Source organism: Musca autumnalis, unplaced genomic scaffold (assembly GCF_047663935.1).
Source record: "Musca autumnalis isolate F117 unplaced genomic scaffold, ASM4766393v1 scaffold_5, whole genome shotgun sequence".
In the NCBI taxonomy this organism is placed as follows: Eukaryota; Metazoa; Arthropoda; class Insecta; order Diptera; family Muscidae; genus Musca; species Musca autumnalis.
Window position 1 is genome coordinate 19,713,013 of NW_027412088.1, and position 22,492 is coordinate 19,735,504.

General features: G+C 36.3%; 3 protein-coding genes across 5 annotated transcripts; 2 read left to right on the plus strand and 1 right to left on the minus strand.

The window, feature by feature from the left end:
- The first annotated feature begins 1,819 nt into the window (after positions 1 to 1,819).
- On the plus strand, positions 1,820 to 12,501 carry LOC141387104 (mitochondrial ribosome and complex I assembly factor AltMIEF1). 3 transcript variants are annotated; one of them, XM_073956244.1, is made up of 6 exons: positions 1,820 to 2,106; positions 2,497 to 2,561; positions 10,321 to 10,598; positions 10,673 to 11,082; positions 11,419 to 11,814; positions 11,890 to 12,501. In XM_073956244.1, the coding sequence occupies exons 5-6, from the start codon at positions 11,647 to 11,649 to the stop codon at positions 11,926 to 11,928; spliced, it is 207 nt and encodes a 68-aa protein (XP_073812345.1). In that variant the 5' UTR covers positions 1,820 to 2,106; positions 2,497 to 2,561; positions 10,321 to 10,598; positions 10,673 to 11,082; positions 11,419 to 11,646; the 3' UTR covers positions 11,929 to 12,501. The 3 variants fall into 3 exon arrangements, with proteins under 3 accessions (XP_073812345.1, XP_073812343.1, XP_073812344.1); XM_073956242.1 differs by having other exon boundaries at positions 1,854 to 2,201; XM_073956243.1 differs by lacking the exons at positions 10,321 to 10,598; positions 10,673 to 11,082 and having other exon boundaries at positions 1,854 to 2,201.
- On the plus strand, positions 11,936 to 12,501 carry LOC141387103 (mitochondrial translation release factor in rescue). The gene has a single exon (XM_073956241.1). The coding sequence runs from the start codon at positions 11,942 to 11,944 to the stop codon at positions 12,461 to 12,463; it is 522 nt and encodes a 173-aa protein (XP_073812342.1). The 5' UTR covers positions 11,936 to 11,941; the 3' UTR covers positions 12,464 to 12,501.
- On the minus strand, positions 12,485 to 18,827 carry LOC141387102 (RING-type E3 ubiquitin-protein ligase PPIL2). Its single transcript, XM_073956240.1, has 3 exons — positions 18,599 to 18,827; positions 13,591 to 14,694; positions 12,485 to 12,956 (listed from the first exon to the last, which is right to left on the minus strand). The coding sequence occupies exons 1-3, from the start codon at positions 18,628 to 18,630 to the stop codon at positions 12,524 to 12,526; spliced, it is 1,569 nt and encodes a 522-aa protein (XP_073812341.1). The 5' UTR covers positions 18,631 to 18,827; the 3' UTR covers positions 12,485 to 12,523.
- Between the last annotated feature and the right edge of the window lie 3,665 nt (positions 18,828 to 22,492).

Genomic DNA, 22,492 nt, shown 5'->3' on the forward strand with positions numbered 1-22,492 from the left:
GCACCTTTTCATTCCGAAAGGGTCTATAAAAGCACCCTTTCATTCCGAAAAGTTCTGTAAAAGCACCCTTTCATTCCGAAAGGGTCTGTAAAAGCACCCTTTCATTCCGAAAGGGTCCGTAAAAGCACCCTTTCATTCCGAAAGGGTCTATAAAAGCGCCCTTTCATTCCGAAAGGGTCTATAAAAGCACCCTTTCATTCCAAAAGGGTCTATAAAAGCACCCTTGCCTTCCGAAAGGGTCTATAAAAGCACCCTTTCATTCCGAAAGGGTCTATAAAAGCACCCTTTCATTCCGAAAGGGTCTATAAAAGCACCCTTTCATTCCGAAAGGGTCTATAAAAGCACCCTTTCATTCCGAAAGGGTCTATAAAAGCACCCTTTCATTCCCAAAGGGTCTATAAAAGCACCCTTTCATTCCGAAAGGGTCTATAAAAGCACCCTTTCATTCCGAAAGGGTCTATAAAAGCACCCTTTCATTCCGAAAGGGTCTATAAAAGCACCCTTTCATTCCGAAAGGGTCTATAAAAGCACCCTTTCATTCCGAAAGGGTCTATAAAAGCACCCTTTCATTCCGAAAGGGTCTATAAAAGCACCCTTTCATTCCGAAAGGGTCTATAAAAGCACCCTTTCATTCCGAAAGGGTCTATAAAAGCACCCTTTCATTCCGAAAGGGTCTATAAAAGCACCCTTTCATTCCGAAAGGTCTATAAAAGCACCCTTTCATTCCGAAAGGGTCTATAAAAGCACCCTTTCATTCCGAAAGGGTCTATAAAAGCACCCTTTCATTCCGAAAGGGTCTATAAAAGCACCCTTTCATTCCGAAAGGGTCTATAGAGGGACCTGTAATTGCGAAAGGGTCTATAGAAGAACCCTTTCATTCCGAACGGGTCTATAGAAGCACCCTTTCAGTCCAAAACGGTCTATAGAATTACTCTTTCATTCGGAAAGGGTCTATAGAAGCACCCTTTCGCTCCGAACGGGTCTATAGAAGCACCCTTTCATTCAAAAAGGGCCTATAGAAGCACCCTTTCATTCCAAAAGGGTCTACAGAAGCACATTTTCACACCGAAAGGGTCTATAGACCCTTTCCATTCATTCCAAAAAGGTCTATAAAAGCACTCTTTCATTCCGAACGGGTCTATAGAAGCACCCTTTCTTTCAGAAAGAGTCGATTGAAGTACCCTTTTTCAGAAAGAATATATCGAAACACCCTTTTCTTTCAGAAAGGATCTATGGAAACACCTCTTCCTTCGGAAATGGTATCTGGAAGCACCCTTTCCAGCCTCGGATGTTGACATATGGTAGATGCGGATCTAACTGAACATGTACTTCCTTGCTTATACCTTTCCACTCTTTCCTTACACATTGTAAAAGCGCCGAAATTGCGTTTCGAAAAAGAGAAGAAAAATATAAATAAAACACGATCGTCACGAAATTTTACCTGTACACACGAACGTGTAATGTATACAATGTTAGAGCACGAACACTCAACCCAGAATGAAGTAAACAAGGCGGCAAGTAAGTTAACTTTCGCGCCAATTCGTTAAAATCTGTACTTTGACATATCAATGTTGTGCAATTAAGTACTAAACAGATTTCAACGAATCTACATACGATCAGTGGTGCAACAAACTGCAATTCTTACTTAAACACACATTTTCCACAAACTTCCTTCGCCTAACCTCGTCTATCCTACCTAAAATCTAAAAGAACGCAGCAAGTGTTCACATTTAGTGGTGTCTCCAGATATGTGTGTTAAACTACAAAAAGAGCATATTGACTATCAACAACAACAAAAGCAGCAGCTTAAATCAAAATCAGGCTTTAGCACTTGATAATTTCCATGATACATTAGAGTGGTAAATGAATTCAAAACGCGTGCTTAACGTGTTCGGTTGTTAGATCGGCTTTTTTAGTTTTTCCAATTTTTGTTCGTTGTTGTTGTTAATGTCGATGTTGTTGTTTTTTTTGTTCATTTAATGCGTTCACCAAATAAACAAAAGTAGAAACAGAAAAAACATTGTGAACGGTTAAAGCATGTCTAACGCTTGTTGCGTTGAGTGGCAACGAGTGGCCTATGGACCTGCAACACCTGTTTGGGGTCGGGTAAGCTGCTGCTGCCGCGTCCAATACCACCACTAAACGAGCAACAACAAAATCGTATGATTTTCAAATGGAAATGGAAACAAATGTAATTTAAGGTGATTTTTTGTGTGTGGTGTTTTTGTTGTTAGCGTTGATTTTAGTTGGAGGTTTTTTCATTTTGTTGTTTTTGGCGTTGTCGTTAAGCTCTTCAAAGCGGATTGGCTAAAGCTGAAAAATCAACTTTTAAATTTGCAACGTTTTAGTTTTAGTATTACGCACTCAACGGCAGCGTTGCACTTGTCATTATTATTGTTGTTGTAATTTTATATTGGACAAATGCTGTGCAATTTTTACAACATGGTGAATGTCGTTATTTTTTGAATTTTGTTTTTTTTTTCAACTTTTTTACAGATTTACGAGTTTTGTTGTTGTTGCTGCTGTTGGGGTTTGTTTGGTTTTTCATCATGTCATTCATTGTAAGTATTCACATATTTAGTGTTTGACTCCATTTTGGTTTTATGTGTGTGGAGTATAGTAGTGGTCCCCCACCACCATCGCTCCTGCGGCCAGTGCGCACCTAATAAATTGGATGTCATTTTTCGCACAGATGGCGACTTGACCAAGTTTTAGCCAACATTTAAAGTAGACATGCATTAGTTGCATAGCTATTGGATTTCATTTTACCACCTTTCACAAACTAAATTTGAAAATTTCAAACAAAATTCTCAACATTCATATTTTTATGAGTTTCTAATTTTTTCGAAAAGGGTGTGTAGCAAGTATTTTTTTATACCCTCAGCCTTTAGGCTAAAGAGGGTATTTACACTTTGATACGACCAAAAATGTGCCTCATTGAAATAATGGTTTTAGACCCTAAGTATGTTTGGACGATATCCGTTTCAGACAATTTTGAGTAGATTTAGCAATGTCCGTCCGTCTGTCTGTCTGTCCGTCTGTCTGTCTGTCTGTCTGGCTGGCTGGTGCGCACGATAACTCTCGAACGGATCAATCGATTCGGTTCAAATTTTGGGTATCGAAATATTTTGTCCAGATTTGATTTAAGTTCGAAGATGGGCCATATAGGTCTACTCCTTCAGGTACCTCCCCCACAAAATTTCGAAAATGTTCGGAAAATTTCTGAGCACGATAACTCTTGAAGGGAGTAACCGATTTGATCCATACTTTGCCCATCGTAAAATGTGTACCAGACTTATATAATGTTTCAATATAGACTCAATCGGCGCACTCCTTCGGGTACCTCCCACACAAATTTTCGGAAAAGTTCAGTTTAGGGCCATCTGTCGAATCGCTCTGATTTTTGTTTTAGCAACTTGTATTCACTGCCCTCCGTACGACGGTACAAGTTTTATTAGGGGCAAGTCCATACTTCTGAGAAAATAACCTGAAAGTTGCAAAAAAAACCCTATGACACCGTGTGAGGTGGTTGGAGCGGAAGATAACTCTAGAACGAATCTGCCGATTCGGTCCAAAATATGGCCTTAGTAATATTTTGTCCAAACATGGTTTATGTTTGAAAAGATGCCATATCGGCACACTCCTTCAGTTACCTCCCCCACAAAAGTTCAAAAATGTTCGGAAAATGTGTTCATACGGTAACTCTTGAAGGGAGTGGCCGAATTGGTCCATACTTTACACATCCTAATATATCTACTAGAAATAGATCAGGTTCAAATATGGACTATATTTGTCCACTCCATCCGGTACCTCTCACACAAAATTTCTGATAAGTTCACTTTAAGACCTGCTATCGAATCACTTTGATTTTTGTTGAAGCAACTTGCATTCGCTGCCTCAATTACGATGGTAAACGTTTTTTCAGGGGCAAGTCCATACTTCTTGAGTAAACATCCCGAAGGGTGTAAAAACCCCCTATGGCAGCACATAAAGTGGCTGGAGATCCACTTCCATAATGGTCAATGTAGATCCTGTCCTTTTAATATCTCCTCCTCAAAACTTTTGATTTCTAATCCTAATGAACATTTTTGTCTGTTCAAATTCCCAAAATTTTTAAAAACCCCTAAATACATACGTTTTTGGGAAAAAATGTTTCAATATATACAGGCTGAGGGTATATCTCTGTCGGCAAAGCCGACTGACACTTTTTTACTTGTTTAAGAAGGAATTTAATCAAGACAATATATTAAATTGTTTTCCAAACAAAATAAGTAAAAAAGAACCAATCTACCTTGCCGACAGTTAAATATCCTCAGCTTATAACTATGCAAGAAAACAATAACGTGAGTGGTGACCCTAAAGGTGATTTCAAAAGTAGTGTTATGACTTTTTTACAACCGCATATCCCTGTATCGTAGCTTGATGAGTTTCTACATAAGATTACATAAAATCTTAATAAGGTGATTCGGTAAAAAACATCACGCACAAAATGATTTTAAAATTTGAATTTATCATAATTATGGACAATTTATTGAAGTCACTGTACGCAGATATAAAATTGAAAATAAACTTTAGAGCCACATGAGATAACCAAACTAGCATAATATTTATTTCTCTCTAATTTCCTTTAATTCTGAGAATTATTAATATTTAGTAAACGCTTTTTTTCAAAGATATAATTTTTAAGGATTAATTTTATTCATTTGTTTAACAGGAAATAATTTTTGAGAAAACTTTTTTCATTTCAAACATATTCAAAAAAAATTTTTTTAACTATTGATTTGTGCGTGATTTTTATATGTCAATGGAATAAACGTTATTTTAATGCTTAAAAGGTAAAAGTTCATTGTTATTTTGTGGCCACTGGCCACTACACCTTTTTCAAATGTAATTCGAATCATTTCAGTTGTAATTCGAGAATCCTATATATAATTTGTAACATTTTATTTGTAATTCAAGAATTCTTTTTGTAATTCGAAACATTTCAAATGTAATTCGAATTATTCCATTTGTAATTCGAATTTATTTATTTATTTGTTATTCGAATTATTCCTTTTGTAATTTGATTTGTAATTCGAATTTTTCCATTTGAAATTCGTATTATTCTATTTGTAATTCCTATTATTTCACTTGTAATTTGAATTGTTTTATTTGTGAATCGAATTATTTCATTTGTAATTCGAATGATCCCATTTATAATTCGAAACATTTCTTTTGTAATTCGAAATTTGTTGTTTAAAATTTCAAATGGAAAAATTCGAATGACAAATGAAATAGTTCGAATTGCAAATGGAATAATTTGAATAACAATTAAATTGTTTCGAATTACAAATGGAATAATCGAATTACAATTAAAATGTTACAAATTACAACTGGAATGTTTCGAATTTCATCTGAAAAAGGTGTAGAAGTTGAAAAATAAACTATAAAAATAAATTTTTAGAACAGTTGTGGTGGAATTGTTTTTCATCAATTCACACACACCTCATATTTTTTATTTCGCTCTCTGCTGGATTTGATCATGCAAACTTCACACACTATGCCACTCGTACGAACATTAAGCGTTGTTTTAACGCTTACATGTGCACCAAAATCTGTTTTTTATTTTGTTAAGGAAAAAAAACGTTGAACACACAACCCTAGGATTTGTAGTAGGACACGCACGCTCTGTGCTACCGTAATCATTGCTTAGTAAGTAATGAAGTAAGTAGTTTTAACTTGATACATTACTTTGTAATGGGTTTCATAATGACTAACGGCTCCGATTTTTTCGGGGTAGGGTTTTTTGAGTTTTTGGGGCATTATCTCAAGAAGTATGGACCTGTCGCCAAAAAAATGTACCGTCATAACTCATGTTGCCAAAAATTTAAAAACGATCCCAGGATAGTCCTTGAACTTCACTTTTTCCAAACTTTGTGTTGGAGGTAACCAATATCCGGGCATAATCCGAGTCTGCAAGAAGTCACGAAGAGCCTTCGGTGAAAATGTCAAAACAATCTTTGCACAGCACTTAAAATGTACCCAGGCGAAGTTAAGTTTGTCATTGAAAATTGCAAAACAATCTTTGCACCGCAATTAAACTGTACTTAAGCGAAAATGTTGAAGGTTTGTGAAGGAGATAACCGAAGAAGTTGTCTGATATAGATCCTTCTTAAAACTTGATCTACGTATGGAAGCAATTTTACGAAGTAAAGACTTTCCACCAAATCGGATACTTAATTCGTATATTATAATCCGCATCAGTCACTTTATTAGGTGCCAGTTGGGTTTTTAAAGCTTTTGGGTCACTATCTCAGAAAAAATAGACTTGCACCTGAAAATATTGTACCATCGCAATGGAGGCCGCGAGTAGGTCCTGCTGCATAAAATTTCAAATTCAAAACGATTCTACCCTTGTCCTTAAAAAACAATTTAGCGAAAAATGTTGATATAGTTATAATTAATACTCGAACCTAATTTTTGTTTGGAAAAAAAATATTACGATGTCCAAAGTTTAGAACAAATCCATATTCACTGATGGGTCGAAGATGGAAGAAGGCACGGGAGGTGGCATGTATTGTACAGGACAGAACATCAGGCTGTCGATTTGGTCCAACATTTGGCCTTCGTAATATTTTGTCCAAACTTAGTTTAAATTCGAAGATGCGCCATGTCGGTCCACTCCCGCGAGCACCTCACAGTGGAAAAAAATACCGATCTAGCGCGCCAAAAGTAAAAAAAATCGCATACGCCAATTTAAAAATGATTGTTGCAGTATTAATCTAAGGTGTCCACAGAATGCAACGGCATTTAAAATAATTTGTTTTGCATCAGTCTAAGCGGAATAACGGTCCGTTTTTGGTTGACATTTTTTTAACTAGTTTTCATAATATAGTTTAGTAGTAAATTTGTGATCGTAGCATGCACTCTTCTTACAAAGTAATTTTAAAGCTTTATTGAATTTAACATTTCGTGAAGCAGGTGATTTAAAAAATGTTGAATATAAGATGTTATTTATTGCAACTCGGATTTTACACTTAAAACATGTGACATCTGACTTTTTTTCCAAATTGAGCACTTTGTTAAAGCTATTATTAAGGAGTGTCGCGGGATGGCGCGTAGATTTTTTATTTTATTTTTAGTACACATAGTTCCTAACTGATTTGTAAAATTTTAGCTGCAACAAACTGCAACATTTTATTTTATTACTATTTTTATTAATATCATTTTTTATGTAAAAATGCTGTAATTAGAGCGGTACCTTTCTATGGGGGCCATATCTATGCGTGTACCTGCGCCGAAAATTCTCCGTTGGAATATTTTATACCACCAACGAAGACTAAATGTCAACTTTCAGCTATATCGGTTGGATAATATGGCTAAAACCTCCAAAATTACCGAAATCGGTGGTACCGGTCTATGGGGGCTATATGAAAACATGGTCCTATACCGAAAATGTTTATAGGAGTGTATGCATAACCCCCACGGAGACTAAATACCAGATCCTAGCCGTTTCGGTTGGATAATGTGGTAGAAATCTTTAAAATACCGAAAATCGATAGGTACCATTCTACGGTAAAAATACAAATTTACCAAATATATTAATAAATGAAGTAAAATTGTCAATTTATTGCTGTTCATATCGAATTTATGGACAAACATACAATAAAACATAGACTTTTACTTTTGGCGCGCTAAATCGGTACTTTTTTCCACTGTGCACCTCCCCCACAATTTTTTTTCGCAAAAATTATGCGCACGATACCTCTCGAAGGGACTAACCGGACTAATTTGGTGCAGCGTTTGCACATCGTAATATATCTATCAGACATAGATCAAGTTCGAATATGGACTACATCGGTCCACTCTTTCGGGAACCTCCCATACAAAATTTCGGAACGAATAAGCCGATTCGGTCCAATATTTGGCAGTCATTATATTATGCCCAAACTTAAATAAAGTACTAAGATGGGCCATATGGGTACCTCCCCCACAAAAGTTTAAAAATTTCCCGAAAATTGTGCACACGATAACTCTCGATGGCACTAACCGAATGTCCATACTTTTCACATCTCACATTTCTATGAGACATATATCAGGTTAGAATATGGACCATGGTGCAAGAAAGAAGGTGATACAATAATACCAGTTGATGTCTTCATTTGCCGTCAAAACAAATTTTTAATCAGAAATAAATAACAAATATTTCTCTTTTTATTTAAGCTTCGCGAAGAATATTTTACCGTTTTCTTCTAACTTTTGTGGATATTTCGCGCAAAAAAATGTGACAGTAAATGAAGACTATGGTCTGAATTCGCCCGAATTCGCCTTTTGGATCACCTTGTTAAATTCGCCTTGATATGGACTATATAAAGGGTGTTTTTTTAAGCCCGATAGAACTTGAAATTGTAAAAAATAACACAAAAATTAAATTGTAATCAATTTTTTTTTTATTCGAAGATCAATACGTGACATTAACATTTGAAAATGATTTCGGGCAATGGGGACCACGGCTGTTCTTGACGAAGTGCATTCTGGAGGTCCAATTTTTTGCCACTTTTTCGAGCACTGCTGGCCGTATGTCACGAATAACACGAACAATGCTGGCCTCCAAGGCATCAATTGTTGCTGGTTTATCAGCATAAACCAATGACTTCACGTAGCCCCACAGGAAATAATCGAGAGGTGTCAAATCGCACGACCTTGGAGGCCAATTGGCAGGTCCACTTCTCGAAATCAACTTATCGCCAAATTTTGATTTCAATAAGTCGATAGTTGCGTTCGCCGTATGGCACGTAGCGCCATCCTGTTGAAACCACATCTCCTCCGGATCAATGTCATCCATATTTTCAAACAAAAAATCATTGATCATGGTGCGGTAACGATCTCCATTGACCGTAACGCGAGCTCCGGCCTCATTTTTGAAGAAATAAGGTCCGATGATGCCACCAGCGTGAAAACCGCACCATACGGTGCATTTTTCTGGATGTAATGGAGTCTGCAGGGTCTCTTGTGGATTGGTCTCACTCCAAATGCGGCAATTTTGCTTATTAACAAACCCCTTAAGCCAAAAATGCGCTTGTTCAGATGGACGATTATGTACGCCATATAAGTTGCGCGAATCGACGACTGATTTTCAAAGTAAATTTGGATAATTTCGTAGCGTTGTTCAAGCGTGAGTCTATTCATGATGATTTGTCAGAGTATACTGAAACAAATAAAAAAAAAGTTTCATCAAAATTTAATTTTTTGTGTTACTTTTTACAATTTAAAGTTCTATCTAGCTTAAAAAAACACCCTTTATATCTCTTACGTTTCCTCTATAAACCCTGCAGCCATCTTAACTTGTTGTTGGAACCTTAAGTGGCTATGTGCGGGACATCCTAGACTCAACAAGTTCAATTAACTCCTCTTTTCTTGCCTCCCTCTATATTACAGATATCATATAATCGAAATAATGGCCGAAATCCTTTTCAGAAATTTAGAGTAGATTTATCAATGTCCGTCCGGCTCCGGCTGGAGCGCATGATAACTCTAGAAAGGATCAACCGATTTGGATCAAAATTTCGGAACGAATGAACCGATTCGGTCCAATATTTGGCAATCGTTATATTTTGGCCAAACTTAAATCAAGTACTAAGATGGGCCATATCGGTCCACTGCTATGGGTACCACCCCCACAAAAGTTTAAAATTTTTCCCTAAAATTGTGCGCACGGTAACTCTCGAGGGCACTAACCGATTGTCCATACTTTTCACATCTCACATTTCTATGAGACGTATATCAATCAGGTTAGAATATGGACTATATATGTCAACTCCTTCGGGTACCTTCCACACAAAACTTCAGAAAAGTGCAGTTTAATTCAAATTGGTTTTATTTTTCTTGCAACAGATTACACCCGAGGGAGGCACCTAGTACAACTGTACAATTTTTTGAGCGGAAAGTCCATACTTCCTGAGAAAATGATTCCGTAACTCCCCCACAAAAGTTCGAAAATGATCTCGAAATATTTTGTCCAAAGTTTTTGATGTTCAAAAGTGGACCCTTAGGGTACCGCCCACATACATGTTTACCGTTTTTGTTTAAGTGTGGTTAAGGGTATGTTCAAGGATTCTTTGGAAATTTTTACAGAAGGCACTCGTAGTGGCCCTGTTTACAGCGATATTATGTTCTTTAGGGAGCAAGTCCATATTCCGTGCTATAATGGTCCAAACGCGATACCTATGGAGAGGAATGACTCCCAACATAAGACAAACTTCCAAAATGGACCTCCCAAAACAACACCAAAATTCTGAAAACCCCATAAATACATAAGTTTTTTTTTGGAAATTATTTTAGTTCACACAGACTGAGGGTATATATCTGACGCAAAGCCGACGTATCCTCATCGTAAATGGACAAAATGTGAATACGAAGGTGCTTCCTCTACAATACCATAATAATATGCTTTCGTTGCTCCCCTATTTGGTTTCTATCATATTGGCCATAATAATTAATCTTTATATGGCTGCGGACAACTACATCCCCGAGGTTAAAATTTAAAACATATCGCATGACATGAAATGCCCAGAAACATAAGCACTCTTTCTTGTGAAATAACGGATCAATTTTTTTCGGTACGTATACCATAAGTAAAAGAGGTGTAAACCATTAATAACCATTAAAAATTAAACACTTTTCTTCCGAAAAGATTAACGTCTGCCTTCCCCTATCACTAATTTGTTTCTGCACATCGACTGCCTTGGGATCTTTTGAAATTTTAAGACCTTGAAGGTGGCAGCTAACGAAACTACATGGAACCCATCGATTTTCATTTATTTTTCTGAGATAAAATATCAATCTTAGAATTGGAAAGGCAGAATTTTGGCTTTTCTTTATTATATTTCCTCTGTTTCGGACTTATAACCCCATCAAACGTGACTTCTTTGTAATTTTTTGTGGTCTTGACAATTTTGAACACAATTCAGCATAAAACTTTGACTTTATGAATTGTTTCTATCGATTTGTTTGTAAGAATATTTTTTGAAGCTGTAACCATCGATTTTCATCATATTCCAGGACCCTATAATTATTGCCCAATATTTGTTGGCAATAACACTGGTACGTATAACTTTACGAACTCCTGTCATCATACATATAAAAAATAGTATGTATACACTTTTTTGTAATTATTATTTGATGTGTTTTGGTTATATTTTATTTGATTTTAATTATGCTATTATTTATTTTTATTTGTTTTTACTTACATATTTATGGTCTGTTCCAGAACTGCAAGAATCTACTAATTTTTACTATTTTTTCCGATAACATAAAGGAAAAAATGTTATCGTAGTAAAAAATAGTAGCTTCTTGCAGGTTCTGGAACAAAGCATTATTTTTATTATTTTTATTAATTTAATTTTTAAAATTGAATTTTAAATCTTACCTCAATTATAGTTTGAGAAGCATTGCTTCATTTAATGACTAACAATCGACAACATATGTTCAAACGGTAATCATGTGTTTTGCAACAACAACAAAATAACAGCTGTTTTATGAAAACAATGCGGCGACAGAATACAGAGAATACAGAATGGACGTAACTTCTAACAATTCAGTCCCCCCTAAACCAACAGTCAACGTAAATAAAAAAATTCACAAAAATTGAATTAAAACTTTTGTGAAATGTTACCACCATCCCGACAACAAGTTTTGCGTTTGTACAAACATTTGATACGTTACGGCAATCAATTGCAATTAACCGACAAGTCATATTTTTTGGGACGGGTGAGACGTGAATTTCGTGAGAATTGCAAGGAAACAGAATTGCATAAAATTGAATTCAATTTTAAGGTATGTTGATATAAAAAACAACAAAGCAAGCAAACAAGATCTTTTGGCTAATAATTTGTTTTTTTATTCCCCTAGAGAGGAGAAACATTGTTGCGTAAAGGTCGCATACTCTAATAAAAAAGTCAAAATGTTCCAAAATTGTTACAGAGCTGTGGGGTTATTGGGAAGACTTGTTGCTGCTGACTATAATTCTGTTAGAAAACCTGTTGCCTTTATGTCCCCAAAACCCCATTTGTTTGTTACCTCCCAACGTTACAAACATCAACAACTGGATTATTCACGTTACCCAAAATTAATTGAAGAAGAACTGGAAGAAACTTTTACTCGTGGCAGTGGTCCAGGTGGCCAGGCAACTAACAAAACTTCAAATTGTGTTTTATTACGCCATATACCCACAAATATTATCGTCAAATGTCACATACATCGCTCAGCCCATAAAAATCGACAAGAGGCACGAAAAATCTTGCTGGATAAATTAGATGCCCACTTCAATGGGGAATTTTCCATACAGGCCCAATTAAAAGCCATTGAAGGTAAAAAATCAGCAGAACGTAAAAGAAGACAACACAAATTGCAAGAAATGAAACAAAAATGGAAAGAACGTGAGCAGCAGGAGACGGTGGATAACAAAACAACTGATAATAATTAGGTTTAATAAATAAAACAACAATTTTTTCTACAAAGAAATTGGTTTTTATTGCAGTTACCTTTACCAAGATGAAAAGTCACCAAATCCTGACTTTCCAGAGGCTTTTTTCCTTACAACACTACCACCAAAGAGTGTGGTTGTAGTGGTTTCCTCTTTTTGAGCTTGTTTGGTTGCTTGTATATTTAGATATTTGCCCACACCCTCTCGGTAGACTTTTAAAGGTTCTTTCATACGTTTTTTAGTTTGTTCTTCTTGTTTTTCTTGTTGTTGCTTTTCCATCTCTTTGGCTCTTTCTTCAGCCAATTGTTCTTCAGCTTCTTTATAGGGATCCACATACACTTGTACAGATTCAATGATAATATCTTCAATGGGGCGATCTTTATTATCCACTTCAATTTGTTCCATTTTCTGTAGGGTTTCCAAACCACCAACAACTTTGCCAAAGACGGTGTGTTTTCCATCCAAATGTTTACAAGAACGATAGGTTATGAAGCTGAAAGGGAAGGAAGAGTTTAAATATGTGAGGGATTGTGGAGTATAACAGAAAATAAAAGTATTGGGCGTAGTTATAAACATGTCTCTTGGGGATAAAATATCATGGTGAATGGATTAGGAACCCAGCTGAACCTACTTAATTAACTTAGAAGCTTGTGACTACTCATGGAAGCATTACATTAAAAAAGTGTCATATTAAAGAGAACCCCTAACACATTTGTAGGAATGCTTCATTTTTCCAAAATTTCCAGGAAGTCGAACCTGATGGGCTTTCTATCAGGCTGACAATATTCCAAATTATTCTGTACTTTGAATGACCTAGGAACAAGTTATGTTTAAGGTCACTTAGCTAATCAGTAATGCTTTTAAATGCAATTTTATTGAAGATTGCTGGCCTTCAACCAAAACCTTAAGTCTTCGTATCGAGAACTATGGCCTTCTCTCTCAAAATATGTTAAGATCCGATCACTCTTACGACAAGTCCCCAAACTACATAAAAATTTCACATCAATCCGGTTGGTGCCAAAAATATAACTTATGTCTATGCTTAATACGCTCACCCTGACCTTTCAACCCCAAAAATGTTTCATCTTGATTTTTATTTGTTTTGCATCTTCCAGTGAAATACTTACAACTGCGATCCATTAGTATTGGGTCCCGAATTAGCCATTGACAGCATACCACGTCCGGAATGTGTTAAATTCGGTTTAAAATCATCATCAAACTTTTTGCCCCAAATGGAAGTACCACCAGTACCCTTACCCGTCGGATCACCACCTTGTACCATAAAATTCCTTATAGAACGATGAAACAAAGTACCCGTATAATAGCCATCCGAACAGTGGCGTATGAAATTGTGACATGTCTTTGGCACTTGGTCACAATACAATTCCAAATTCAGGGGACCCATATTGGTGCTCAGTCGTACATAACCCTTCTTTTTGACGCGATCATATAACACCAAATCTTCATCAATTATTGCAGCTTCATGATTCACCTCCACTGCCATTGCGGTTGAAGTAAAACTTGCCGCCACCGCACCCGTTGAGTAGTGGGCTGCATTAAATTTATCTGCAATTTGTTTGGAACTGGTTGCCTGTACCTCTTTTTCCTTGTAATCTCTTTCTAATTGCTCCAACGTTTCTCGCGTCTCCAAATTCATTGTTTTAATTTTCTTTGTGGGATCATTTCTCTCCAACTCCTCTTCTTCGGTGAGTACCCTCAAATTCTTTTTGATATAATAGAATCGGGATATATCAAATTTCTCCAAATGTTGTGGATCTTGTATTGTAATAATATCTTTCCGTTGAAAGGGAGTGTCATCTATTAAATCTTTCCAATTTTTTGCTTTAATATTCAGCTGTTCAATGGCCTCCCATGAGTAAACATTGCCGGTGGTTTTCAAAGCCACAATATGAGAATTCTTGGTAAATGGTTTAAACAAAGCCGGACAATGATATTCGTCTTCCGCATTTTTGTGAAAATTTAATTTTACCATAGCTTTGGCATCCAAAGACTTTCCTGTGACGGGATTCAACTTGAATTTTTTAATAAAATCATGAATGGCTTGCAATTCAAATACGTTGCCCTCTTCGTCGCAATAGGGTATTTCAAAGGGTACCAGTGTAATGCAGCAACAGTCATAGGGTAGACGTTTGAATTTAACATGCTCATTTTCGGCAGATTCAAATTTTTTCCCACCATACAGCTCCGACCATTCGGTGTAGGTGAGATACCTTTAAGGGGATACAGGAGTGTTTATTAGAGATAGTTTAAAGAAATTAATGGAGAATATACAAAAGAGATTTGTAAAAGATTACTCGGCAGAAAAGTTGGGAAATCTGAAATTTAAACTTTGTCTTGCATAAGTCCATACTTGCCGAGATATGGGCTTTTTAAGTTCTGTGAATATCAATGACATTTCTCATATATTTACAGCCGACCAAGGAAATATGGGTATCATTGTAAAGCTCTGGAGGTTTTGATTGCAACTAGTTGGTGTAGGAAAAGCTTTCCATTTTAAAGGGAACATTTAACCTCGTAGCCGGTGTTGGACCATGTTCAGGCTAAAGGCCGTCCCCTCGTTTAAACTTCTAGTTTTTAAGGAAATTTAACTGAGAGCTTTACAATAATACACATATTAAGAAAGGATGCTTCTATAGACCCTTTATCAAAGAAAGGTTGCTTCCATAGACCCTTTCTCAAAGAAAGGGTGCTTCTATAGACTCTTTCTGAAAGAAAGGGTGCATTTATAGACCCTTTCTCAAAGAAAGGGTGCTTCTATAGACCCATTCTCGAAGAAAGGGTGCTTCTATAGACCCATTCTCGAAGAAAGCGTGCTTCTATAGACACTTTCTCAAAGAAAGGGTGCTTCTATAGACCCTTTCTCAAAGAAAGGGTGCTTCTTCTAGACCCTTTCTGAAAGCATTGGTTGTAAATGTAAATGAAAACAAGTAAGCAAAGGTTATAGTCGGACGGGGCCGACCATGTTATGCCCTACACCACAACCTCTAGGAATTAGCTATATGCAACCACTTTGCACGCTGAATATCCGTGTATGATTCCCAGACCTGGCCACATCAAATTTTCAACGGTGGCATAAAACCCTTTTGTAATGCTGCCGATATTTCCTGAGTATTTCAGTCATGAAAAACTTCTCTACAAGTGGCAACTTAGGACACGCCTTTCGGATTCGGCGATAAAAAATACGTCACATATCAATAACATAACATGAATCCATTGATATAAGATAACCCTCCATTGTCCCTACTGGGATATTTGTGGAACAATTATATAAATTATACACTTCTAAACAACATTCCAAAATTGGAAAATGCACATTGATTGTGGGTTTATTGAAGATCTATCGTACTCACATATGCCCGTCTGACTGCTTCATACTTTGTTACTTTTGTGATTTTCAGGGCATTTCGAAAGTTCATTGTGGTTATATACATATTTTATACCGATAGAAATAACTAATAATGAATAGAAATTCAAATAGTTTGCATCCAAACAAATTTATAAATCCCAAAATTATTCATATTCAATTACACACCAAGTAAGATAGTATAAGTCAGGTCAGCATCTGAACAAAAAAAGAAACAAACACAATAATTATGTCGTATAAAAAATATATATATTTTGTATTTTGTAGGTATCGTAATATAAGGCTATACCAAATCAATTGTAGTAAGCTAACATTTGATTTTTGAAAAATTTTGGAAATTTTGATCCATTATCTCAGGAAGTATGGATTTACCCCGGAAAAATTGTACCGATGCAATAGGTACCGTGAAAAAACCTTCTTCAAAATATGCAAATAGGTATGAGACTGGTCCTCAAACTGCGTAATTCCCAAATTTTGTGTAGGAGGTACTCGAAGGAAGGGACCGATATAGTCCATATCACTGTGTGTAATTTTTTTAATCATGTTTTATTAACCATATTCTGACTCCACAGTGTTATAGAACACCAAAAATGAGAAGACACGTGTGTCGCCGTTTTTCCCTATCCCATCAACTTTCGCGGTTATAGACCTCAAAGGTTTGAGGATTTGATGTTAAAAGGGTTATTTAGTCAGGACTATATCTTCCAAACCGTTAGGAAATTTGAATTTATCTCAGAGGCAAAGTTGTAGCTCTTGTCTTAAAGAACAAAAATTGTGAACACATATAATCCATCAAACTTCGTCGGCAAGGTAAAAATCCCCATGGTCAAATTTCTTTTAAAAAATTTTCTCAAGTTTTGTTATACAGCTATTAAACCGATCACATTTGAAGCAAACATACAACCACAAAAATGTACCTCAGATCACAATAAACATCTTTCTAGAATATACGAACACTGTAGAAACAGATCTTAATGGACAAAATAGCAAAACAATTACGAATTTTATCCTCTTTTCTCGGCTTCTGCTCCATAGAACTAAACCGTTCAAAATTCAAGAAAACAACCAACTACAATAGTGTAGCAAAGACATCACTAAACAACTTTCTGGAATATTTTTTCTCCGACTCTGGTCCAAAGATACGCAACCGCCCAAAAATTAAGGATACAGTCAACTACACAATGTACCTTAGATTTTAACAAACAAGTTTCTAGAACAAATGAAGATTCAAAATATGGTTCTAACCGGTAGATCCGTTCGAGAGTTATCGTGCGCAGCAGCCAGCTAGACATTAGGAGATACTGATGAACGGACAGCGCTAAATAGACTCCAAATTGTCTGAAACGAATTTCGTCCAAACATACTTGGAGTCTAAAACCAATATCTCGATGAGACACATCTTTGGTCGTATTTTGTTTGTATCCCCTTTACCCTAAATCCTGAGGTATAAAATAGGTGGCGAAGCGACCCATGTTGCAATATTTGTATAAAAATTCAATTGGACAACTGAACTGAATGAAAGGAAATTGTGGTTCTATACACTAAACCCATTATATATTAGGCAGTACGCCCGTTATCTAGCAGACACATTATTGCAATTTGCATCAGGGGAAATATCAGTATTTATTTTTCCATATGATGGCTACTTTGCCGGTATATGCCATCCAGGAATAAAATATGGACCAAAATAAAATTTGTATATTTTTCATATAAAAGTAATGGTCCATTTCACCCGCTAAATAACATCGGATCATCATCCAAAATTGTAGGCATCTTCTTCGACCTAAACCCTTACCCCGTGCAAAATTTCGTGACTACTGAGCTATAATTGCGACCTCTAGTGTGCTTATGATTACACATCAAGCAAAAAACTGGATATATTAGGCTGTAACTCTGTTATTTGACCGCGTAAATCAATATAATTGACATCAATGGAAAGGGCAAGAGTTGGTCTTTCAAATATTATTTACGTGGGCGGAATGTGTCTTCCAGGAATAAAGATATAACCGGTATATTAAAATTTTTCACAATTTTCACACCAAAGTTATGGTCCATTTAACACTCTAAGCATCATCCGATCACCATCTCAAATTGCAAGCATCTTCTTTGTCATATACTGTGAACTTGTTCGAATTTTCGAGGCCATCGGACTATTATTGCGACCTACAGAGCAGCTACAATATCGGATAAAAAATATGTTTTTGGTCCATAGCGATCTATTCTGATGTGAAACCGACCTCCATACCAAATTTCGTGACGATCGGTCCATAATTGCGACCTGGAGTTTGATTACAATTTTTAATGGACAGACGGACACACGGACGGACGGACACACATCTCAAAATCGCTTTATCTCGGCCAGATATGAAGATTGGTATACCACATTGGGGGTCTCCGACGAATATTTCGAGGTGTTACATGAATTTTTTCCAAAACAAACTTATAATACCCTTTCCACATAGTGGTGTAGGGTATAAATATGATTGTTATTTACAGACCTTTAAAAGCCCATATTTCGGGAAGTATGCAAAACATATGCAAGACAATATTTATATCGTTATACTCAGGACCCCAAGGGCTATCTATGGTATAATACCATCAAAATCCGGGCTTGGCCCTAAACTCGACTTGTTTCATGGAGTTAAAATTTATTCATGGTTCTTTATTCTTGTGCTTACATTCCGTGGCCCTATTGAAAATTCTCCATGAAAACACAAACAGTGAACATTTACATGGCGTGGGTTACTTACATTTTATCCTTTTGATGTTGTCGTTTACCCATTTTCCTTAAAAATTCTCGATTTTAGCGAAAATAGCGGCGAAAATTGCGAAAATTCTATTTATTCTAATGAACGTAGTTTTTTGTTTACATTCGCTCTTCTTCATCTAAATGCTATTCACTGATATTTGATAGCATTCAATTTAAAAGCAGTGGCTTTAAAACTGTAAAGTAATTATGTACTTGTCTACTTGACAACTGAAAAGAAAGAAAGAAAGAAATGGCAAAATTATTAATTATTTATTTTTATCTACATACTGTTACGAATGTAACTGATAGGTTTAAGTTAATTTAGTTTAATTTCCGTTAATTTAAAAATTTGAATTGTAACGTAACGTTTTATTACGCAGTTATTTTATTTAAGCAACAACAACTACCATGTAGAACTCTCTTCATCATTCTAGTCGTTACATTACCTTTTGTTAATGTTCTTTTGTTTGTTTTGCCAAAATCATGTAATTATCGTTTAGTTTGTTATTTCTTTTCTTGCATTTATTTGTTGTTGTAATTACGTCATTGATCATCCCCCATGTATGTGAGTCTGGTTGTTCGCTTAGTGCGAATGTGCGTCTGTGTATTCGTTGTACATATTCGAGGAGTTGCCAGACATTTTCTAGAGGACTCTCGAACAGGGAGACTTTGGGATATAAATACAGGGGAACTGGCAATGACGAGTGAGTTGTGTTTTAAGCGTTGAACTGAACAGATCGGTTAAATAAGAGCTGCGTGCTAACTAGAGACTTGCTGTGTGCTTTGTAATTAAAGTCGGTTCTGAATAAATGTAATAAAGTAAATAAAGCATTGTAGAAACGTAATCTAAAACGAACCCTGTTTTATTTGGTACAAATCGTATCGGGGAATAAAACAACGTCTACACGGAGATTAGTTAAATCTAATTCCGTAACAATACATAGGAATACTATCCAAATGAAAGATCCACCGGTGTACAATTATTAAATAATTGTTAGAACTAAGAGTTGCAGATTTTTATTCACATTAAATTGATAAAAGATTAAAAATAGACCACCACACAAATTCGTAGGTATACCAATTTTGTATAAAGCGCGGTCACCAATCCTATCGATTGAGTATACAATATAATAAATCCTTTAATATAAAATATAATATAATTTCCTTATTCAACAGTATATCTTTCTTTCTGGATCAAAAACTAATGGGAAAATAGTGGAGTCATCATTAGCATCTCGCCGTCATGGAACCTAAGGACTTGTAATGCTATTATAAGGATATTCAAGACGTAATTCCACAAAGGTCTTCAAAGCTATACGACGCCAGGTATAGCAATGTTTTTATACCCTCAGCCTTTAGGCTAAAGAGGGTATTTACACTTTGATACGACCAAAAATATGCCGCATAGAAATAATGGTTTTAGATCTTGCAATGTCCGTCCGTCTGTCTGTCGGTCTGGCTGGCTGGTGCGCACGATAACTCTCGAACGGATCAATCGATTCGGTTCAAATTTTGGGTATCGAAATATTTTGCCCAGTTCGAAGATGGGCCATATAGGTCCACTCCTTCAGGTACCTCCCCCACAAATGTTCAAAAATTGTCACAAAACTTGTGCGCACGATAACTCTTGTAGGGAATAACCGATTTGGTCCATACTATGCACATCGTGTAATTTCTACCAAACGTAGATGAGGTTTCAATATGGACTCAATCGGTCCACTCCTTCGGGTACCTCCCACACAAAATTTCGGAAAAGTTCAGTTTAGGACCTGGTCTCGAATCGCTTTGATTTTTGTTTACGCAAGTTGTATTCGCTGTCCTTTATACGACGCTGTAAGTTTCATTAGGGGCAAGTCCATACTTCCTGAGAAAATAGCCTGAAAGTTACAAAAAACCCTCTGACACCGTGTGTAGTGGTTGGAGCGCAAGATAACTCTCGAACGGATATGCCGATTCCGGCCAAAATTTGGCTTTCGTAATATTTTGTCCAGTTTTAGTTCAAGTTCAACGATGGATTATATCGGTCCACTCCTTCCGGTACCTCTCCCACAAAAGTTCGAAAATGTTCGGAAAATTTGTACGTACGATAACTCTTGAAGGAAGTTACCGATTTGGTCCATACTTTGCTCATTATAAAATTTCTACCAGACTTAGACGAGGTTCCAATATGGACTCAATCGGTAAACTCCTTCGAGTACCTCCCACACAAAATTTCGGAAAAGTTCAGTTTAGGACCTGCTCTCGAATCGCCTTGGTTTTTGTTGTAACATCTTGTATTCACTGTCCCCTATACGAAGGTACAAATTTCCTCAGGGGCAAGTCCATACTTCCTGAAAAAATAGCCTGAAAGTTGAAAAACAAACCCTATGACACCATGTTTATGGGTGGACCTGCTATTGAATCACTTTGATTTTTGTTGAAGCAACTTACATTTGCTGCCTCAATTACGATGGTAAAAGTTGTTTCAGGGGCAAGTCCATACTTCATACCCATGGTCTATGTCGGTTCATTCCTTTAAGTACCTTTTCCGCAACATTTTTGAACTTTAATCCTAATCAACATTTTTGTCGGTTCATACGACCAAAATTTTGAAACCCCCTAAATACATAAGTTTTTTGTGAAAAAAGTGTTTCAATTTGCACAGGCTGAGGGTATATCTCTGACGGCAAAGCCGACTGATACTTTTTTACTTGTTAAACCTATATTCTCATCAACTCAGAATAGGGAGCGACTAATCGTTACAGACGAAATATAATTCGTAAAAAATTTGCAAAATCATGGTGTCGGTTCCTATATTTTATAAGGTCACATAATTTCACATGAATGTCCCTTATGTTCGTATATGGCGACGTAATTACTATACCGGCCAGTTTCTACTCCAACATCTTTGGGATCATACACGATTAGGTCCTCCAGCTATCTTCAACAAGCTAAGAAACAGGGAAAATGTGATTAAATGTTGGCTATGTGTAGATAAGGAAATCCTATTGACCTCTTATAAAGAGATAGGTCGGTCTGTTTCAAGGCTTGCGGAGCTAGTGTAGTCCTCGAATATAAGTACAATGAAAACAACTGCAAGGAATATCAGTAGAATAGTATGCTTTCTTTGCAATAGCTGCTGGAATGTTGTCGTGGGATTCATTCTAACCACATCCATATGATGGGTCCAACCAATGACAACATTTCCAAACATCAACAATACCAAGGTGCTACATGTAGATTGGTGGCCACATATAGGGACGAACTTCTTAAAATAGGTAAGAAATCCTTGTTGACATTTACAATGTACCTACATTCAAACCTAAATCATATATTTTAGCACAACTGGGATCTGTATTGGTATTTCAGAAACACTATTCTAGATGACTTTTCAAATTAAGACTTAGTGGAATTGCGTAATGATTTTGCCGTAAGTACCTAGTTTTAATAACTTCATTATGATGTGGATTCTAACATGAAATTTACTTCCAGATAATATGAAAGTAGTTGAAGTTGCCAACATCCAAACAGAACATCACCATAATATCCATTCCATCATTCATTCTCCACAAGAAGATTGAGTGATCTTGTCTATTTGTCGTAATCAGCAACAACAAAAATTCTTTGTATTGTGGCTGCTCCTTATGTTGTTACAGCTAGCTACCGCCGTTGAACTGGTGTGCTGCTATATGGACATAATATATTTTTTCGGCTTTCAAATTGGACAAACAAAACATTTGTTAAAACAATTTCGTGATTCGAATCCATTAACCATTTGTTTTTTGTGCCATGTGAATACACCCAGAACATGAAACTCCCCCAAAAAAAACAAAACGCAAAGTGAACAACACAACACCATCAGAATAAGACATGGCAATTTGTTGTCGGTGGGTCAGTCAGTTGGTAGTGAGTGGTA

Bases quoted from the DNA above. Each gene is read 5' to 3' on its own strand.
- LOC141387102 (XM_073956240.1), bottom strand. From the start codon at position 18,630: ATGGGTAAACGACAACATCAAAAGGATAAAAT. The intron at 14,695-18,598 runs GTAAGTAACCCA...ATCCCCTTAAAG, and splicing joins CAACATCAAAAGGATAAAAT to GTATCTCACCTACACCGAAT. The intron at 12,957-13,590 runs GTAAGTATTTCA...CTTCCCTTTCAG, and splicing joins AATACTAATGGATCGCAGTT to CTTCATAACCTATCGTTCTT.
- LOC141387104 (XM_073956244.1), top strand. From the start codon at position 11,647: ATGTTACCACCATCCCGACAACAAGTTTTGCGTTTGTACAAACATTTG. The intron at 11,815-11,889 runs GTATGTTGATAT...TTATTCCCCTAG, and splicing joins AAATTGAATTCAATTTTAAG to AGAGGAGAAACATTGTTGCG.
- LOC141387103 (XM_073956241.1), top strand. From the start codon at position 11,942: ATGTTCCAAAATTGTTACAGAGCTGTGGGGTTATTGGGAAGACTTGTT.